Source organism: Porites lutea, chromosome 1, assembly GCF_958299795.1.
Source record: "Porites lutea chromosome 1, jaPorLute2.1, whole genome shotgun sequence".
NCBI lineage: Eukaryota > Metazoa > Cnidaria > Anthozoa > Scleractinia > Poritidae > Porites > Porites lutea.
In genome coordinates, this window is record NC_133201.1 from 2,812,266 (window position 1) to 2,832,700 (window position 20,435).

Genomic DNA, 20,435 nt, shown 5'->3' on the forward strand with positions numbered 1-20,435 from the left:
AAAATATTCTCTTCCAATCGTGTTTATTCCCTGATAGTTGGAAAAAAAGTCAACATATCAAAAACGCTTCTTCAAGTTGAAGCACGTTCTATACAGTTTTAAAAAATCAAACACAGCATGCGAGACAAATTTAGTATTTTGATACGTCGAATAATTTTAGAGGAGACTGGATTTTGAAGCCCGCAAACTCTTATCTCAGGGGTCTGCCACTATATGAAAGCCTACGGATACAGTCGCCTCTTATCGCTCAGCGACACTCGCTAAACGTCCCAAGCGACAGGATCCAGGCGGGTGTATTCGCAGGAAACTTTTTGACTGAATAACTTGACAGGGACGTCTTGCTTTGAGCAACGAGAATTAACGGCGTCGATATGTATTTTGTACTAATAAACACATCAGACAAGGAACTTTACCACGCTTTGTCACCATCCCTTTCTATTTTCTACGTTCAACTTTTTTCTCTCAACGCGTATTGGACAGCGTTAATCTTTGAACGTTAAATTGAAAATGTCGGCGTTTCTGTTTCTGTAAGTTTAAGTAGGTTTTTAGTTTCTCCGTGATTCCATTTTGCTTCGAGCTCGTTTCTTTTGAGTCACTTTGACGTGAAGAAAGGCTGGAGCTAAGGTGACATCGAGGAATGGCGGTGATGTAACATCTTCGACGATTATTACATAGTCACCTGCCAAGGGAAAAAAAAAACGAAGCAAAGTTAGTTTTAATTTTACGAAAAAAATCCAGCAAAAACTGAATTAAAAAACAAAACAAAACAAAAAAACAACAGCAACAAAAAAAACAGAATAACGGGAGGAATCCTCTGCCGGCTTCATTTAGAAAGTGAGGGTTTCTGGAACTCGGCGGGCGGCTGAACACGGAAAACTGATTTGCGTGGTCTGCAACAGTGTACGTTGTTACCTCCAAAATTTTGGTCTTTTAAAGAAAGCCACCCCCCTCGCGCCTTCTTCCACCACCAAATCCTTCCGCATTAATTAAAGAAACAGTCTACCGTAAAATTCCGAAAATAAGCCCCTTCATGAATAGGCCCCTCAACGGATAGGCCCTTCCAAATATAAGCCTCCCAAACCGGTAACGCAAAAGACCCTCCGTTAAATCGCCCCTCCAAATATAATGCCCCCGGGGGCTTGTACTAGGAAATTACCCTCAAATACAAAGTAAAACAAAGCAAAAAACGATAAATTTCCCTCCAACTATAAGGCTAGCCCAATCGATTTTGAAACGCAAATTTCCCTCCATAGATAAGCCCCTTGAATATAAGCCCCTCAAAAAGGGCCTTTGAAAAATATAGGCCCGGGGCTTATTTTCGGAATTTTACGGTAAAACAATCTTCAACTTACCCGGTTTACAGAACTTGTCATCTTTTTCTTCTTTTTTGTCTTTTTTTCGTTTGCTGTCAACCTTTTCCACCACATCCGCCAACCCTTCTTTTTTCTTCTTTCCGTCTGACACGGCGGAAGAAGGCACGCTTCGATTCGCAACTTTGAGCATGTTAGGATTCACCGTTGAAGCAGCTCGCGCTTTCCACCTTAAAACAGAAGAATTCTTGTTCACTAAATTGCTTGCAGTCCACCTTTTCTCTTATAACGGTCGATTTCTCAGTCACAGTGACCGCGTTTATCCAAAACGAACAGGGTGTACGCGGGAACCGTCTACGCCCTCGTTTCTCGCGGTTCGCGCGTGCTACTCCGGTAACTTTCAAAAAAATAAGAGAATGCTCACAGTCTATTGTGCATAAACTAGGCCTCATTAGTATCTTCTAACCATTCTCTGATCAAGTTATATAAACAGTAACGTCAAATGATTAAAAATTCATAGCAGAATGAGCAGCTCAGTAGTCACATAATACAAAACACAGATTATGCAAACGACCTGAACGATGTTGATTTAGGGCCTGTTTACATGGAAGTGGGGGACCCCAGGTAGGTGAGGTAACCCGCTTAGATGGAGTAACCCGTTTGTCCATATAATCTCTCATTTTAATTTGATAGCGTTTACACAATTGGTACCTGGGGTCCCCCACCTCCATGTAAACAGGCCCTTAATGGTTTTCTGAGCTGCTAGGAGTGACTCGTGTTTTTGGTATTATCCTAAAATTCTTATTATGGTGTCTGTCTGACGATGGCTGCGGTCACATCTGGGCTACTAACTATAGTTAAGACGAGGATAACTATGGTTAGCTATTTCGGTGATGTGACCGCTTCTTTGTTCGCTATAACTATGCTTAGAAAATTTACACCTCGGTGATCCAAAACAATACAGACTAAGGGCCTGTTTACATGGAGGTGGGGGACCCCAGGTACGTGAGGGGAAACCAAAACCAACAAACAAACAATTTACATAGGCTAATTAGAACTAACTGTTGTTAACTGCGTGGTGTGACCGCAATGTCGACCGAAAGCACTAACTACAGTTAGGTATGACATCACGTAACTTGACACTAAACTTTAGTTACGTCGTAGATGTGACCGGGGGCTACTCCCATACATTACCTATACGGGTATGTGCCGCCCAAAGGGGTCGTGATTTTGAAGCTCCTGATTTAGAACGGGGTATCCATTTCAGAGGCATTTTCTAGAACGGGGTATAATATTTCGAACGCACGAAAGCTCCACTTTTGTAAGCAGCCATTTGGAAGTATTCAAGGACAGATTGCTTTTAAACATACGGTTCAATGCGTTAACAAGCAAACCGTTGTACTCTTTGTTGCACCCTAGAACGGAGTATAGAAAATTGGCCCATTTCTAGAACGGGGTATCAGTTTTAGGGCGAATTCTAGAACGGGGTATAAAAAATTGGCCCAATTCTAGAACGGGGTATCAATTTTAGGGGAAATTTTTTCTAGAATGGGGTGCCAATTTGGATGTGACCGCAGCCGATATCAAAACAAGTCCGGGCTTTCCGTACGTCTTTCACAAACCTTGAATTTGCAGGTCTTGAATCCGAAGGAGCAGTAATTTCATGTGAAGAAGAATGCAGAGTTGCAAAGCTGTTCATCGGTTTCAGCCCTGGGGGGAGGGCTGGTAGGTAGAGATTTTCAAACAATGCTTTGCCACCAGTTGTCCGCACTGGTGAAACAGGAGGAGGGAGACTGGAAACAGCAGCGACCATTAGTGGATCAGCTGCAGTCAAAACAAGAACATGAACAGTCTTAAGGTGGTTTTCACGTTACGTCATCGCCGCCATGCTGGTGGACGGTAAACAAAAGATCTCTCATTAGCTCGCTTTGTTTGTCCACCAGCATTTGTTCATTTCATCATTGTTATTTGTGTCTCCCGAGGATGCATGAAAACCACCTATAAAGCTAGAAAAATGTATGTAAAACACAAGGATAAAAAAAAATCCAATCCAGTGGTCCGGGACAAGTGGATTTTCCTGCTGTTCAAGGATCCAGGTAAGTCATCCTCTAACAAAATTATTAACTGAGACGAACAAACAGTGGCCTGAGGCAAGCAAACTGTGACAGCTACTTGGCCAAAGGACAACTTAGGTGGAATTCAAGAACTTTCAAGCCCTGAAAACACCACTAAATTGATTGAGCGGCGAGAAAATGTGTCCATGAGAAGTGTGGTGTTGTTAAGTTATGAGTTAGCCTGTTCCAGGCGTTCAGATAGTGTGGATATCACAAAGAATAGGGAACAGGAAAACACAGCAAAGGGGTGGGGGTAGGGAGAGAGGGCAGAGGAACGGTTCCCTCCACTTTCCTCTTTCACGTTTTTCCATCCACTCTTGATTTTGTGCCACTCTCCACTATCTGAACAGCTGACACAGGCTAATAATGAGTCTGTGGGCAAAATCCCGTAGTGTGATAATTCAAATAAAGCCTTTTTGAAAGCCTGTGTAGCAAGTATTTCAGATCGAGTAATTGCTCTCGTCCCATTTTTCTTGATGAACTCGCACGGACACTTGCTACGCAATCTAACTTTTCGACAGTACTTTCACATGGTAAGTTACATTTTTTTTCTAGAGGTTTGACTCTCACGATAACAAGTCAATAAACTTGTACTTACCATCTCCAGCAACACTTGTGTTCTTATCAAAACTAGCAGGCATCATAGTGCTGGCCTGCGATGGGGCAGCTGTTCTGTTTGTCATATCACCCTGAGCATTCTCAACCACTGGACTTTCTTTATCCCCTGCATCCGATCCCTCAGCTGCAGCCACCTGGCAACAAAGAAAATCATACATCGTATAAAATCAATAAGAATAACTCCAACCTGCTAAGAGTGACCCTAGAATGAGCATGTTAAGAGAGGACAAAAAAGGTCATTTCGCTTTCCAAATGGTTGGCTCCCTCTAGTCCTGCCTAGCCTTGATTTGACAGACTGAAATGGGACTGCTCATACTATATGTAAACCTTTACTCTGAAGTTTGTTTTTAAGTTCCACTCTTGCTAGGCCTGTCAAGGCTGGTGGACAGATCCTGAAGAGAGACTCAATCATATCTGAGTAATGTCAAATCCAAAGAAAAACTTTTCACAGGTTTTTGTTTGTTTGTGCAAGGGAAGTTCAGAAGCGGTGTTAACCCATGGATATTCTCTTTCCCTAAGTGACGTTCTCAGAGTTACATGTACCCTGCAGGCATGGCTCGAAAGGCACTTTCCAAGCAAAAAAAATTAAATGAAATAAAAGCTTTTAATTATGGAAAGTTGTCTATGCTCTATTGAGACCTATAATATACTATTTATCAAATGAAAATAACAAACAAAACATATAGAGGGCATAAAAACAGGATACAACTATCATAAAAAAAAGTAGGAACAGAGATTACCTGAAGATTATCAATTGGTTTAGCCAACTCATCACCTATTGGTGGAGATGGTTGGCCTGGTCTGTTAGACATGACACTTGGTGCTTGGGAGTTTAGTCCATATAATACAGTTTCGCTGGAGATCTCCCCAAGTAGCTCTGTTAACAGATAAGGCTCAATTTCAAAGCCACTGAAAATGAAAATTGGAAAAAAATACAAAATGGTTAATGTTTTTTCTACAGTGGAATTAACAGTGTTCTTACCAGGATTTTCTACACTGCGGTGTATAGGACCCATAGAGAGGCTAAAAGGGGGTCATGGGGGCGGGAGGTGGGGGGGAGGCAGGTCACAATTTTTAGATACAGATAACTTAACATTTTACTCACTGTCACAGGTCTCAGCTAGAGTAAATACCTTGCACTTTCTTTGACAATAAAAGTTAACTCAATGTTTTTCAGGTCTGCGTTAGTGTAAATAAAGTTAACTCAACGTTTTTTCAGGTCTGAGTTAGTGTAAATAACTCATACTTTCTTAGATAATAGATGTCCAAAGTCTGAATGATAAACGTCAAATATCAATTTTTTATGATTGGTCCTACTGATTTTATGAATTGCACCCTTGGGACCCCTTGGGCTAATTATAGTGTGGTATCTCCCTCAAAAGTGTGGCAATGCTGCAATGCAGCGGTCTGGTAAGAACATTGAATTAAACATAGCTTTTCCAGGTAGTTTACAGACACTCCACTTAATAAGTAATATACTAAGTAGAAATAACTATTGCCAAAAAATGATAGGACAGGATTAAAAACCCCAACTGCTGGGCCAGAGGCAGCCAATTGTTTATTCACAAGGCCAGTCAAGGAGTTAAATTTAGGGCAACCAACAGAAAAATCCAGCCACTGGATGGAGCAAGACTCCAACCTTGTGCTGACCTTTTGACCATACTGCATTTTTGAAAATAAACAAATCAGATCATTGTAATAATATAATGTACTTACAAAGGTGTCATAATAGTGTCCACCTCTTCCCCATCAGCAGATTTTCTACCAGAACTAACTTTAATTCCAGCTGTCACCTGGAACAATCTCCCTTCATCTGAAATCAGTAAATTAAATCAAGAAAAATTTATGTGTGTGTTACAAGATAATATTAAAGTACCTTTAATCCTGCCTGGTCAATATTGCAAAGGTGAAGTGGTACGTGTATAAACTGCATTTAAACTACATGACAAATACTTCTTTTAAAAAGGACACACCTTGCCTGAGTTCCCCATCAGCTGTGACACACTCAACTTCAAATCCAAAAGGCCTTCCCTGTACAACTTCAACATTTTCATCTCCAACAATACGTATTTGAACAGTCTCCACTGAAATGTAAATTCGAATCATTCTTTAGGATCTTCATTCATAGGTCATATTTTCTTGGAAGTGCATGAATAATAAACAATTTTTGGAGGACGTTTTTGTGGTATCCAGAATACATGTAATCAAAGTCGAGGTAAGTGTTATTAGCCGAGCCAAAGGCTGAAGCTGATAACAACTACTGAGACCTTGATTATTCAAGATATCACAAAAACCAAATCTAACCATTGTTTTATTATACATAATAAAAATAACAACAAATACACCGTCGTAAGGAACCGATTTGGCATTGCTCTTGGAAATCATGAAACATGAAACGAGTGAAATGTTGTGCCACTTTGTACTCACTACTAAAACAACTCAACCTCGTCACCAGGTCTTCTTAGTCAACTGTTCAGCTTTCTGGCAATTATGCTGCACCACAGTTGACGTCATTTTTCACATATTGCAAAATTCTTCCAAATTTGTTTGACAGTAGCCAGTTATGATAAATTATGGGTGGGATTTTAGCCAATCAGAAATGGAGAAATTTTTTGAATGCATGATAATAATTTGTTATTATTATTATTCACTCCTTTCCCTCCTCTAAAGGTATAATGGTGTTCACTAGAATTCTTCATCTTTTTTGTATAACTTTGTGTAAATTTCTATAATATTTCTGCAGCTCCAAAGGTATTACAAACCTTTTGTGGGTAGTAGTATAAACAAATAATAGCATGATTTGTACGTGATATTTGGCATAAATACCAAGAGTGATATTTCAAAATTGTCTCAAATTTCACTCGCCTAACGGCTCGTGAAATTAGGTATAATAATTTTGATTTATCACTCGTGGTATTTATGCCAAATATCACTACCAATCATGCTATTACCTATACAAATTAGCCCCTTCATCTTTTCCTGACTGCTCACTTCAATAATTCTCCACTAGTAAAACTCTTAAGTTTATTTAAAAAGTTAAGATTGCTGCAAAACCCATTTCCCATTCCAGTCTTTATATTTTACATATTTGTAAGTTTTCAATTTGTTTACAGCTATAAATGCTAAAATACCCTCAACTGTCTTTCAAAAAGGACTTAACTCCTCTTGAAATGTAACTTGAAGAGGCTCAAGGTACAACTCAAGGAATTAACAGGTTCAGATAAATCAATTACTCAACAAGGCTTTTAAAAACATTATTTTTTGTAGTGGGGGACTTTTCTCACCTTCAGGCCTTCCATTGACCCACATCCCCTCATACGATACACCTGAAGAATGAATCATGGAACCTTCACCATTGAACACATCTCCCCACCACTGACCCTAACAAATTAAAAAAATACAAAACATACATGTAATCCATGACAAAGTGAAAGCAAAGTGAGAGTATGAAAAATTGTTAATTTGTTCTAAATAATTTCGGACAAATTGTCACTGTTAAAATGTAAGAGTTCCTTTTCATACCCCATAAATTGTTCCATCTACAAACTTCATTATTCCGTGTCCTTGACGTAAATTGTTAACCCAGTCTCCTTCATAAATATCACCATTGCTGATGGGAGAAAACAAAAGAGAGAAATTGGTTCCAATCAGGCCTTAAGCCAGATTGCATGAGAACTGGACATCCAGGAGGCATGTTTTGCCATCAAGTTACAAGAGATTATTGAGTGAATTTTAATGTTGACAAAACCTAGATTGGAGGATGAAGAATTAGCCCAGTTGGTTAGTGCTTGGCCTTCTGTGCAGGAGGTCTCGAGTTCAATTCCCAGGTGTGCCCACAAATCCTTCTTTTGACTTCTTTCCCGTCTGTGTAGCTTTAAGTAGCTTTGAATACCCATAAAATGGAACACTGATGAAGGGGGAGGGGGGATAAAATGAGCGCGCCATCTGCCTTAGGTTCACTGGTCAGATGACTATTTTGAGCTACCAATGTAAAATAAGGACTCTTTACCATTTTTTCTTTTACTTTGGTTTTTTTTATTGGATCAGACTGCATTAATTTTGACCTGTGCTGGGGCCCATAGCTGTGTACCAAAAAAGAAACAATAATCACTTCCACCCATAATTTGCTATTATTATCTCGTCTTTAAGATGAAAAGTTTTTCATTTTCTGTTTTCTAGAGTAAACAAACGCGACCATGATTTCATGCTTTGGCAAATTTTTGCACTTGTTTGCCCCCTGAGAAATCACGTGACACTGCTTTTATCCCATAAGTCCTTCAGCACGTGCAAAGATAGTGGGTATCATGAATAAGGTCTATTCTGAGCCTGAGTTATTACAGCTCCTAACCTAAACAATAATTTGCCTTCCCCATGTCTTCTGTGGTTATGGAAAGATCCTTCATAAACTGTTCCATCTTTACTGATAAGTTTTCCCTCACCTGACAAGGAAAGGCGGTAAACATTGTTGAGTAGTAAACTACAGAGGAACCTCGTTAATGCAACCACCATTGGGCCATAAAATCTTGGTCGTAACAACGAGGTGGTCGTCTTAACGGGGTCTTCAAAGTAATAAAATGACTCAGTGATTTTTAAGTTTGGGTCAAAAGATTATGGTCTTAACAACAAGGTAGTCGTATAAACTGGGTGGTCATAAGACAGGGTTCCACTGTACTCCCTTATTACCAACATATGGCTAGCTCCACAGAAGCGCAAGATTTAGCAGATCCTGTGTTCTGATTGGCTGTCAGCCTACGTCGCAGACTTAATCTAACCCTGGTCAGCAACGTCTGCAAGGCAGAGCCAATCGGCTGATTTAGCAACAGAGCAGGAACATCATTTGACGACGAGAAAGCACACAGAAAGGACTAAACTCTACTTCCAGTGCTAAAATTGCCATTCTGCCATTGGTTGAGACAGCTGTCTGATTTGCGCGCACAGTCATCAATAATATAATGATATTTCCATTCTGTTGCTAAATCAGCCTAATATCCTTGTTCTGGAAATGCGATTCGAATTTCTTTTCAAACCTGACTGGGAAATCGACAATAGTTTCTTTAACAGGCCAATCATGATGCATACTCAAATCCTGGTACGCAGGTGGGGACCCAGAACAAGGATTTCAGCGCTGTTTCGCAGATAGATCTAACCAGAAGTTAACTTCTGTCTGCGACGCAGGCCAATTGGCAGCCTGACTGGCTAAAATGAGGCTATGTAAAAAATTTAACAAAGGGTTTCCTTGTGGTTAATTTAAAGTTCTCTATGAAAGTGGCTTTTACAGTGAGCTGTGAGCGAAACTGAAATTGTAGCGAGCAAATATTGAAACTGCCAAGAGGGAAATGGAAATTACCATGACACTTTTAAGCCACCATACGACTTTCAATAATTTATTATTGCACATGGAATGGATATGCTTTACCTTCTCGTTTATTGTCAACCCATTCTCCTTCATAACGAGATCCATCACCATACATCATAATACCGTGACCATTCAGTTCTCCCTTTACAAACTGTCCAGTGTATTCATTTTTTGTTGACACCCACCGACGAAATCCACGTCCCTGGATTTCGCCATCCATAAACTGTCCTTCATAAAAACTGCCATCTGCCATAACAAGTTTGCCATGACCTTAAATAGAAAATAAAATCAGTATTCATATGTATAATAATGTGGTAAAAATTGGTCTCAGATCAAGCCCACTGCTGGATCCAGACCAGATCCAGATAAGGAGTGGGCCCGGTCTCCAAAAACATTTTTTTCCAGCCCTTCAGGCCTCAGTTTAATTCAATAATTGGGGGGGGGGGGGAGGGGCAGGCCCCCCGGGACCCTCCCTCGGATTCACCACTGAAGCCGGGACTCTTTCTCTGTCATTGAGGCCTCCTCTTTTGTGAACTGTGCTATTTTTTGTACATGCATCTTTGTGAAACCTTCCCAGTAAGCAAATTATTGTTGTAGTGCTGTAATCAAAGGAACAGTATCAATACTAGCAAAGCTCCCACAAAAAGGGCTCTCTGTTACTTTATTTCCCATGGAATTACATTACATTCCCCCAAACCTCAGCTCAACCTTGTTCCGAGGGTTCTCTCCTACCCATCCCTATGGGTACAAACGAAGGTCAGTATAGGAGAGAACCTTGGTAATGAGGTTGACCACAGCTACACACACAATGAGTTGGGCTCAATTTCTTAATCTTGTTCTCAAGGCTTTATTATCTGATGCCTGGCCATCTTATCTCAAGATCAATGAGGTTTTTTATATACGTCTGTTGCATTCTAATCCTGCGAAACGATTACTCCACCAGAGAATGGCAGCTTTCAAGACAGTGCTGCACAGCTTTTTAATAGTCTTCCTGTTCATATAAGAAACAGTACCGATTTTCATTACTCCTGTCATAAGACACACTCTTTTCTTCAAAATCATATTCAGTAATTAATCCTAGGTGTGTGAAATAACTTAAGTAATACTATTTCCCTGAAAGGACGAGATGCAGTTGTGCTAGCCTTTTGCTCTAACTTTTCTTAAATCATTTTATGTACTTTGGATTTGATTTGATTTATTTCACATTTGTTTTTATTTCTTTTCACATTTTTATTTGCTCAATGGTTTAACATCTGATAAATCTTTTTCATCAGCCACTTGTAGATACCTTATTTTATGTACATAATTCTAATATAATACTATATAAATATAGCTATAAATATTCAACCTTAAGTTATCCTTCTAATTTTTAATTGGTAGTTTTAGTATGTTCTGAACCCGGGGGGGGGGGGGGGGTACTCCCATACATTACCTATACGGGTATGTGCTGCCCAACGGGGTCGTGATTTTGAAGCTCCTGATTTAGAACGGGGTATCCATTTCAGAGGCGTTTTCTAGAACGGAGTATAATATTTCGAACGCACGAAAGCTCCAGTTTTGTAAGCAGCCATTTGAAATTATTCAAGGACAGATTGCTTTTAAAAATATGGTTCAATGCGTTAACAAGCAAACTGATATACTCTTGTTGCACCCTAGAACGGAGTATAAAAAATTGGCCCATTTCTAGAATGGGGTATCAGTTTTTGGGCGAATTCTAGAACGGGGTATAAAAAAATTGGCCCATTTCTAGAACGGGGTATCAATTTTAGGGAAATTTTTTTTTAGAACGGGGTGCCAATTTGGAGTCCCGGGCGGCACATACCCACCCAAAAAATACCCAAGTGCCCCCCCCCCCCCAAACCCCCGGGGTTTTGAATCGAAGAAGAGCCACTTACGTGGATATGCTGGCATCAAACCATTATTATTACTATTATTATTATCATTATCATTATCATTATTATTATTAGTACTATCACCTCCATCAAACAAACATAAGGTAATTCGTAGGATGATTCATTAACAGCTGTCCTTTAAAGGTTTTAATTTCCAGGCTCCGTCAGACATATATTTACTCTTAAAGGCCCATTGAAGCTTATAATTATTCATTCCAAGAAATTTTACAAGTAACAACTACCCACCATGTTTCTTGCCCTTGCTCCACTCTCCTTCATATCTGAAGAATTTGTTGGGGTAATTATAAACACCAAAACCTTAAAAAACAACCTTATTTGTTACACAAAACTTGAACCAATGCTGAGAAGAAACGAACTGAAACAGCTGGTCTTACCGTCTCTAAGCTGCTTCTTGGTTTCGCCAATGTAATTTCCTGCTCCTTTGGATGTTGTGGTGTTTAATATTGTTGCCATTCTTAAAGAATGTTTTCTACAGCAACGCTAATGTTGTGTTTTAATTTTAATTTAAGATTCACCAAAACTATCGTCAACTTCACCCGCCATTTTTGTTGTCGAGTGGTTGCTAAGCGGGAGGACGCTTACGCCAGCGGACTGCTCCAGCGGACTTCTTATGAAGTGATATCTTTCAAATGGCTGCCGATTCTGCCATAATATGTGTTTTTATATTTTAGAATCTAACAGAAACCCCCTTCGAAAATGACAGAGCAAGACGGAGATTTCATTCAGGGAACTTGTATGCAAATGTGTCCTCAGCGGGAGATCTTATCACGAGAAAAACAGCGACGACTTCACTTCTTCGAAACCGTTGCGTTTACATCGCGTTCTACAAATTCAAACATTTCCCAACAAGACAAACTAACAGCAGATCCAAGGGCCGTAGTTAAGGAATTTACTCGCTCAGCGGCAGGAAAAGCTATTGATCCTTCAGAACTCAGGCCATTTCAAGTACTGTTACGGACGGTAGATTATCTGATTGACGTAATTGCTTCCAAAGATGGGGACTACCCATGGCATATGATTTACTTGTTCGTCTTTGACAGAACAAGATCTGTTAGACAAGATCTAGTTGTACAAAGAATCAGCGGAAAGCCTGTTGTTGAAATTTTCGAGAAAATATGCAGGTTTCACATTATCAGCAGCTACCAGCTATGTGAAAGTACCATCGATGTGTTTGACGGAAAAATCAACAATGATCACACTACAGAGTGCTTAAAGAGACTTCTGTGTTTCTATGACATGGAGCAGCCTGCTACCTATAGAGAAACCAGAGCAGAGTTCGAAGCGTACTACTTGTTACACAATTTGGGCTCAGTTGAGGCATTAACACGAGCTGTGACTTTGCCTGAAGAAATCAAGAGAAGTTGCCTAGTTCAGTTAGCATTTGACATTAACTTGTCTATACTGCTTAGAAACTATGTACGGTTCTTCAGACTTGTCAAGTCGCTGCCTTATCTAGCATGCTGTGCTGTTCATAAGCACTTCAATCATGTCAGAGCTGATGCTCTTGCCGCCATAAACACAGCTTATTTCAGCCGTAATGCAAGCCTTCCCCTAACACTGTTGGTTGAAATGTTGAATTTCAATGATGATCAAGAGGCTAAAGAATTCTGTTCTCATTCTGGCTTAGAGGCATCTGATACAGCAGTGAAATTTGTCAAGGGGCAAGTGAACAATGATCAAACGCACAGAACAAGGTTTTCAGGCATGATTGACACAAAACTGTCTGGCAGAATAAGTGGCATAATCAGTGGGAGGGATAATAGTTGTAGAACATTTCAGTTTCCCTCTCAAAACAAGAGATCAGAAGAGTGCAGCAATGATGAGAAATTGCATGGAGTTTCAAAGCCAGTATCAAATTTAAAAACCCAACAGAGCTGGTTTGGTAAAGGCAGAGGAAAGGGAAGAGGAAGGGGATGGAAACTTTTTCAATAGCCACTGTAAATTTCCGTTTTCACCATTTGCGCAAGGGGGGGGGAGTACTCTCTTACAAGAGGCTAAAAGGGATGTGCTGCTGGATGGGGTCGCATTTTCACGACTGGAGTGACTAAAATAGGGTTGCATTTTCAATAGAGTTACTAGAGTGGGGTTGCAAATTTTAAGATTTTTGGGGTAAGTAGGGATTCAAAATGGGAAGATTCTCAGCCTGAAAAAAAATCAGAAATTTGTTGTTGACTAAATTAAGTTATCAATAAGCTTGCATTGACCATATTACATTCCGTCACTTGAAACCACGTTGATATGGTAGATGCATAAAATGACTAAGTTGGGATGGCAAAAATTACATTTCTCAAAAAGTGACTAGGATGGGGTCTATAATTGGCCAAAAAATAGACTATAATGGGGTAGGGGCTCTGAGAGGCCAGTGGCACATACCCAGCAAACATTAACCTAAGTACTCCCCCCTGCCCCCCCCCCCCCCCCCCCGGGCATTTGCGTTGCTTATAAGTTGCAAGCCATCTCTGTACACAGAAAAAACCCAGAGTGTGATAACTTGAATTTATACTCAATTACTTGGGGATAAAGAATTGCACATGAAAATGGAACATCAATAAGTTCAAGAAGCTGAAATCTTCTTTGAGAAGCTTCAATGAATTTTGTGTGTAAATGAAGAAGTAGTTTATTGTGTTACAGTTATGCAGATTGTCAACAAGTTTTACATTCATTTTGTATTTAATGGTTAGCCCATTGTTTCGTCTTGGTCAATAATTGAGAATATCCAAACTGAACAGTCCCTCCTGTTTACACGACCTCACACCCAGAGTACAATGTAGTTATGGCTTTCCCCAGCTAAAAAATCCAATAGAGTTGACAGGGACTCCACCAACAAACCTGACTTTCAGTGCCAAAAAACAGTATAAGGAATGTTCGCAGTGTAAGCACGTCGGATGTCGTTCATTTCAGTTCCGTTAGTGTCTTTACAAAGTGCTTTTTCTGTCTAGGTTCCTTTGTTGTTCGAGTCAAGACTGCAATGAATACTTTATTAAAGTGTTATATGGTTTAAAAGATGTATTTCTATTTCTGGCCAATGTTTTGGGAAGCAATTTTTTTGCTAGTATTTCCTAGCTTACTGTTCACATATTTGAGATGTGTCTTAGGTCCCAAATACAGAAAAAAACGGCCAGTTGCAAAATGGCTTCATGCACGACAATAATCGTAATAGTAATTGTTTAGTGATCACACAACATTACGAATCTCCTTATTCGTTCAATGCCCACCTATTTCTTTAACATGGGAGAGATTTCAAAACCTAAAGTAATCTGATTTATTATTATCTAGAATAACAACGAGTCGGCACCCTTATCAACGCAAGATACATGGGATAATTTCCTTGATGAGGTAAGCATTCATGATCATAGAATTATTTTTCTTTCACGGAATTAAGTGTGTATATTTGTTATTCATTTTCAGTGGACTGGCGAAGCCAGTGAATTACCTACTTGGAACCCGTCCAAAACCGTTAGTAATCTTTCATTTCCACTTGTTTAGAATACCCTATGTAGAAGTGCAAACGTTCCAATTTATGTTTTTTGAAATGTATACCTTTTGAAAATTAAATTGTTTAGGCTCACCAAAAAAGACAATATCATTCATTCCATCGTTTATAAGAGTTAGAAGAATATAGCAGTAACAGTTGGCTTACTGATTTCAAGGCGTAAATAGTTTATTCTTGATCGATTTCGTTTTTCATTGATCAAAGAGGTGAATTTGTTTTTGCGGATAATTGCACCCATATTACAATTTGTTCTATTCTTCTGTTCAAAATCAAAACAAAGCATTTGCTCAATATACTAATATTCAATCATATCATCAAGCTGAGTTGAAGAAAATAGACAGCATATTAGTATAGTTAAACAGGTGTCAGAGCAACTTAAGTTACTTCCACTAAGCAGTTGAATATATAGAGGATATTACATGGCCGCGCGGAGATACTAACTTTCTCTTCGAGTGTTGAAAAATATTGCGCGAACGAGTGAACTATTTTTTTCAACACGAGAAGAGAAATTTCGTATCTCCAAGCGACCATGTAATATTCCATTTATTATATAAACACCAATGAAATGCCAAACCATTTTACTTAAAAAGTTTTTTGGTCTTAAAGGTGCGGTTTATTATGACGCAATAGCGATGGTGATATTTTCACATGTGAAGATGACATGTTATTTTCACATGTGAAGATATCAAGTTTTCGCGTGAAAGCTCACTTGGTATTTCATTGGTTTTTATATAATGAAGCAATTTAATTACCAGAAAAGTTATTATAGGTGGGTTAATCATTTTTACAGCTATCCCCAGAGGAAGAATTTGAAGTGCGTAGCTGCCTAGCAGCCATAGAGACAGAGGAAAGGAAGAGAGAATTTGAAAAGAAAGAAAAGGATTTGCAAGAAAAGAAAGAAAGATTGAAACAAAAAGCAAGGGAAGTTAAAAATGCAACCACAGAAGCCAAGCAAGACTGCAGAGTTCTCATTGGCTCTGAGTACGTCAGGAAAAATTAAAAAGGCAAATAACCAAAGGTGAATCGGGTCTTCGCCTCTCGCGTGTGTGCTAAGGGTAATACCTCAGTAACTTAGAGGGAAAAAAAAGAGTGTGAAGAGTCCATTGGCAGACTTGTTTTTCATAGAACAACGAAAACCGATACATCAAACATGAAAATGAGTGTTTAATGAGTTTCTCAAACAGCTACACGTATAGTGGGTTATGTCAACCAAGCGAAGCTAAGCAAAGTTCTTATTTTAATCGACTGAAATGTTCCAAGAGAACTACACAGTTTCATCTCCGCGAGGAGCATTGATCCACAAATTAGCGATCCATTTTTCGCCTTCAAGAACATCGCATCCTCCATGCAAAGTCAGCTTATCAACATCTCCCATCTTCCCAGTCTTTTCGTCTAGAACATTGTTGTACCAAAGCAGAGCTGTTCCCTTAACAGGTTTCACTACCAGACTAGCTTTATGGCAATGTCTACTCAGATCTCTTGTATAATTGTTGGCTCCTAAATGGTCTTCCCGATCAGCCAACGGAAACGCTGTCTCACCTCCTTCTGCCACGTCGTTCAAATAAAACAACATGGTGATGTACCTACAATGGAAGTAAAACGTTTTGGGATATTACGGAGCTTAAGCAAAGACGTTTTTGAGCGACGTTTTTTCTTTCAACCGGAAGTGCATTTTTGCATTCTTGGGCAGCGGATTTGTCCATATTTTCGGACAAATCGCTTCTATAAGAGTAAAGACACTAAGCAATACAAATTTGGAAACGTCAAGGCATATTTAAAGTGAAAAATCATCACTTCCATTTAACGTGCGTCACTCCGCAAAAGCTCCCTCTTAGTTTTAACCAGCAACCCCCGCCTGCTACCCAAAACAATGTTGAGCAAAATGGGTGGAAATGAGTCCTTTTTGGAGCACAATGATGTTGAATTTTAAGCAAAATGGATGGACGCAGTGAATAACCCCCTTAACTGTACAAAAATGCAAAGGCTTTTTGACTTAGAAGTCTGCAAAACTGGCTTGAGTCGTCATTTAGTAGCCCGCATCGCAGACAGTCTAAATCCCCGATATAATCGGCAGTACGTACTGCATCGAGTTCTCTGTCTTAAGGTCTCAAGTGACAAGTCAGGCTGCTACGAATGTTGTCAAGGAAGCAATCAACAAAAACGTACGCGTTTCCTACAGACCGCATTTACTTACTGGCTCAGAAAGGACAAACACCCGAAGGAGGGTCTACCTGGGAATTCGTGGTTGGGGTGTGCCGCCCGTTTCTCCAATCCTGACCTTATTTCAGACCAAAAATGTCATTTTCTACACCCTTTTTCAGACCTGGGCTCTAAAATCCATACCCGTTTTCAGACCTAGCGTAGGCAGAAATTACGTTTTCAGTAGAGCACCAACAAAGAGATTTCTTTAAAAAATATATTTCGAATACTCATATTCACATTTTCTTTCTTATTTATTTAAAGTTGAAACGACCAATATGTCCAAGAACTCCCGAATCCTCTCGAAAACCAAAACCGAATTCAGACCAAAATAGGCAAAGTCAGCAACCGTTTTCAGACCAAAACGGCGAAAAACCCATGCCCTTTGGGGCAGCGCAGGTGCCTATAAGGCAAATTTGAAGGAGTAAACCTCCCCCGGGACAAACACGTACACACAAAAGAATTACTCCCACAACCAAAACAAAACGGTATAGCAAAAAAAGCAGTTGTGGGAGTAATCTATGTGTCTATAAAGTACAGAGAATTCCGACCTACCTACACAGAAGACATGATGCAGTGTTCTTTTCTTCATTCCTCTGACAGCATCTCTTTTCCTTTACATTTTCACCTACGGAGGAATCGTAGTGGGCGTGATAGTGTCCAGATCTCTGATAATACACGACCTGTGAAAAGTAAAAGAGAAAATACAATTGTTTTAATCAAAGTACCACTATCATGTCTGGACTAATTTTCCACCAAAGCGCGTCTTGATGACTTTTTTTATTACTCACCAGCTTTAGAAAGACTAGAAGGGGAAGGAATCGGCCCGGCCAGTTCATACCGCCGCCCGGTTGGCACATTTGGGAGGGCGTCGGTCTATGCGCGCCGAACACCGAACGCGAAATCCCGGCCGGATTAACAACCAAGGTCTTTCAAAAGCTGGTTAGATCATGCATGCTGGCTGTGATTAAAGATTTTGTCTCAGTTTAGATGATCACGTCAGTGGACGGTGACGTTAAGCCGTCGGTCTTAGCTAATATCTCCTTTATCTTGTATTATCAACTGAAAGGGGACGTAAAAGAATCCACATTGGTGTTAGAAAAGAGAAGGGATCCTAGATGATCCCGGTGGTGGGGAAGCGGAAGAGAGGGAGAGCGCTCTCTCGCCCAATCTGTGGTCAGGCGGACCTCTTCCCTTTTTCATTTCCTTGTCTCCGGCCGAAGGTGAAGAGAAGACAGAGCAAGCGACGACCGGAAATACGTCCGTAGGCTAATCCTCGATTGTAGTTCCAGTTCTGATTGATGTTTGCGGCTGTTCAACTCTTTTGCGTTTGAGAGTGTGAAAGAAACATTGTCTCAACAGCCAGTCAAAAGTTGTCTTCCCTTCTCGCGATTTCGAGAGTCTTTCCGGAGTTGATTGAGAGGCCAATGAACCGGCCGGAAGAGCTTGCTCGCACGCACCTCCCACGCACGAAGTCATTCTTGGGTCGCGCGTAGCCTGCTTGGCAGGCGTTAAAAGGTGAATTGGGCGCACGAGAGCGCGTGGGGCGCCCGTGGTCTCGCGCCCTAATGTTCCCTTCCCCTTCCCTTTCGAACGCCTGTAGCCTGCGTGGCAGGCGTTTGAAAGGGAAGGGAAAGGGAGTTTTAGGTGCGAGAGGAACGCGAGAGGCGCGCGAGGAGGGAGGGAGGGAAACGCCTGCCAGGAGACCATTGTTTTTCTCGTTTTTAACATCTACCAGGCGAATGTTAAAATCCTGATTGGTCCGTCTTCAAAACATGTCAATCACAGCCGTAATACCTTAATCCGATTGGCTGAAATCAACATCACGCTACTGAGTAACTTAATCGATCTTTCAGTAATCATTTAAAAATATGTTGTTAGTGAGGCGTGAAGAGATTTCTGTATTGAATTCATCGTTTTAGAACGATTAGAAACTGAAGGTATCTATTTCAGCTTGAAAGGAAAATAGAAGAAAGCAGTTAAAAGACTCGTATGAAGGAAAAGACCTGTCAGCTAGATGAGTTTTGCTGACTGGTTCTTAGCCTGCGTGGCAGGCGTTTGAAAGGGAAGGGAAAGGGGGTTTTGGGCGCGAGGGAAACGCGAGAGGCGCGCGAGGAGGAAGGGAAGGAGGGAAACGCCTGCCAGGAAACCATTGTTTTCGCCATCCCGCCTACTAATTATGTATGCAAAAATAACGCAACTTTGAATGACTAGCTGTCAAATAAGTCTGGCCGCGATGCGCTTATTTAAGTCGTATTTCGCGTAAATCTATTACGTTTTTGCTGAAGTTCCCAACTTGCATGCAGTGTTTGTCGGAGAAATTAATTACAAACACTTTGCTGCCTCTCGAACTGGATCCAGCGCAGCATACAAAAGAACGCTGGTAGCAGGGAAAGAAGAGCGGAACTTCACAGATCTACAATAAGGCTAATTCTGCAATCAATATTATTATTGAGGTACGGTAAGTTCCTGGCGGCTTTATAACGTCTATAACCAGCAAGAAGAAGTCCTCAAACCAAGTATCGCTAAGGATTATAGATCGCTTCGTCTTCAACAATCTGTTCGTTGATAAGCGTAGCCTGCGTGGTAGGCGTTTAAGGTCAAACAGCAGATAACAAGCACACGGGCAGCATGATTTTTCCTTTCTCTCTTCTAGTGAGTAACACAAGCCGTTGGGAGACAAGACTTCTAAAAACCAGTTAGCCTGCGTGGCAGGCGTTTGCCTCTCGCGTTTCCCTCTCGCCCAAAACCCCCTTTCCCATCCCTTTCAAACGCCTGCCACGCAGGCTAGAACGCCTGCCACGCAGGCTATGTCACGCGCTGGAAAGGTTGGGAACTATGATATAGGATAGAATGTCTAGAATTTTAATCTCTCGAGTGTGAATGTGAAATGTATACATGAAATGAGAAAAGAAAAACTGAAATAAATACCTGTAACGGCTCGCTGTGATCAATCTGCCATACAGACATCTGGGTAACCTCAGCGATTCTACCCTTGACGGGTTTTAAAATAGGATCATTGTCGCTCATTTCTACCCAGGAATGTTGACTGTATCGAGTCTTGTAATACGGTAAGCGTTTTATGTTTAGTAGCTGGTGGACGAACTCGACAAAGCGCGTGCGGTTGGTCTTGATACAGTCCTCGTAAGTGATTGTTTTGGCCTCCTCTGCAAGTAATTCTTTGTAGACTGTCCATAGGTCGTTTATATCAACAAGAATCCTGAGTAGGCGATACACGTAACTCGAAAACTCGATCAGAGAAATACTGTTGTCTTTGTTCGAATCATATCGTGCGATGCTCTTACAATAAAATTGCATTTCTTTCTCATTTAAGGTAGCGTTCACATTTTCCCACGTAACTGTGTTTGTTTTGGTGATCGTGCTTTCTTCCAGACCTTCTCTCTTTGCAAGTTTTATCAACTGATCGCACTC

General features: G+C 40.5%; 3 protein-coding genes and 1 long non-coding RNA gene across 5 annotated transcripts in view; 2 read left to right on the forward strand and 2 right to left on the reverse strand.

The window, feature by feature from the left end:
- Nucleotides 1-6: 6 nt before the first annotated feature.
- On the reverse strand, nt 7-11,860 carry LOC140942406 (uncharacterized). Of its 2 annotated transcripts, XM_073391379.1 has the most exons (13): nt 11,686-11,860; nt 11,537-11,608; nt 9,459-9,668; nt 8,391-8,481; nt 7,565-7,652; nt 7,327-7,423; nt 6,016-6,126; nt 5,759-5,855; nt 4,783-4,951; nt 4,023-4,176; nt 2,933-3,134; nt 1,353-1,540; nt 7-679 (listed from the first exon to the last, which is right to left on the reverse strand). In XM_073391379.1, the coding sequence occupies exons 1-13, from the start codon at nt 11,762-11,764 to the stop codon at nt 546-548; spliced, it is 1,692 nt and encodes a 563-aa protein (XP_073247480.1). In that variant the 5' UTR covers nt 11,765-11,860; the 3' UTR covers nt 7-545. The 2 variants fall into 2 exon arrangements, with proteins under 2 accessions (XP_073247480.1, XP_073247481.1); XM_073391380.1 differs by lacking the exon at nt 11,537-11,608.
- An 84-nt stretch (nt 11,861-11,944) lies between these two features.
- Nucleotides 11,945-13,282, forward strand: LOC140933946 (germinal-center associated nuclear protein-like). The gene has a single exon (XM_073383630.1). The coding sequence runs from the start codon at nt 12,008-12,010 to the stop codon at nt 13,241-13,243; it is 1,236 nt and encodes a 411-aa protein (XP_073239731.1). The 5' UTR covers nt 11,945-12,007; the 3' UTR covers nt 13,244-13,282.
- A 1,392-nt stretch (nt 13,283-14,674) lies between these two features.
- On the forward strand, nt 14,675-17,238 carry LOC140942446 (uncharacterized). The gene is made up of 2 exons (XR_012166545.1): nt 14,675-14,767; nt 15,595-17,238. It is a non-coding gene; the product is annotated as an uncharacterized lncRNA (long non-coding RNA).
- LOC140942430 (transmembrane prolyl 4-hydroxylase-like) overlaps nt 16,069-20,435 on the reverse strand; it is a 4,688-nt gene continuing 321 nt past the window's right edge. The window contains exons 1-3 of the mRNA XM_073391381.1: nt 19,935-20,435; nt 17,559-17,686; nt 16,069-16,387 (exon numbers count right to left, since the gene is read on the reverse strand). The exon at nt 19,935-20,435 is cut by the window's right edge and continues 321 nt beyond it. Coding sequence (XP_073247482.1) covers nt 16,069-16,387; nt 17,559-17,686; nt 19,935-20,435 — 948 coding nt within the window. The remainder of the gene's footprint in view (nt 16,388-17,558; nt 17,687-19,934) is intronic.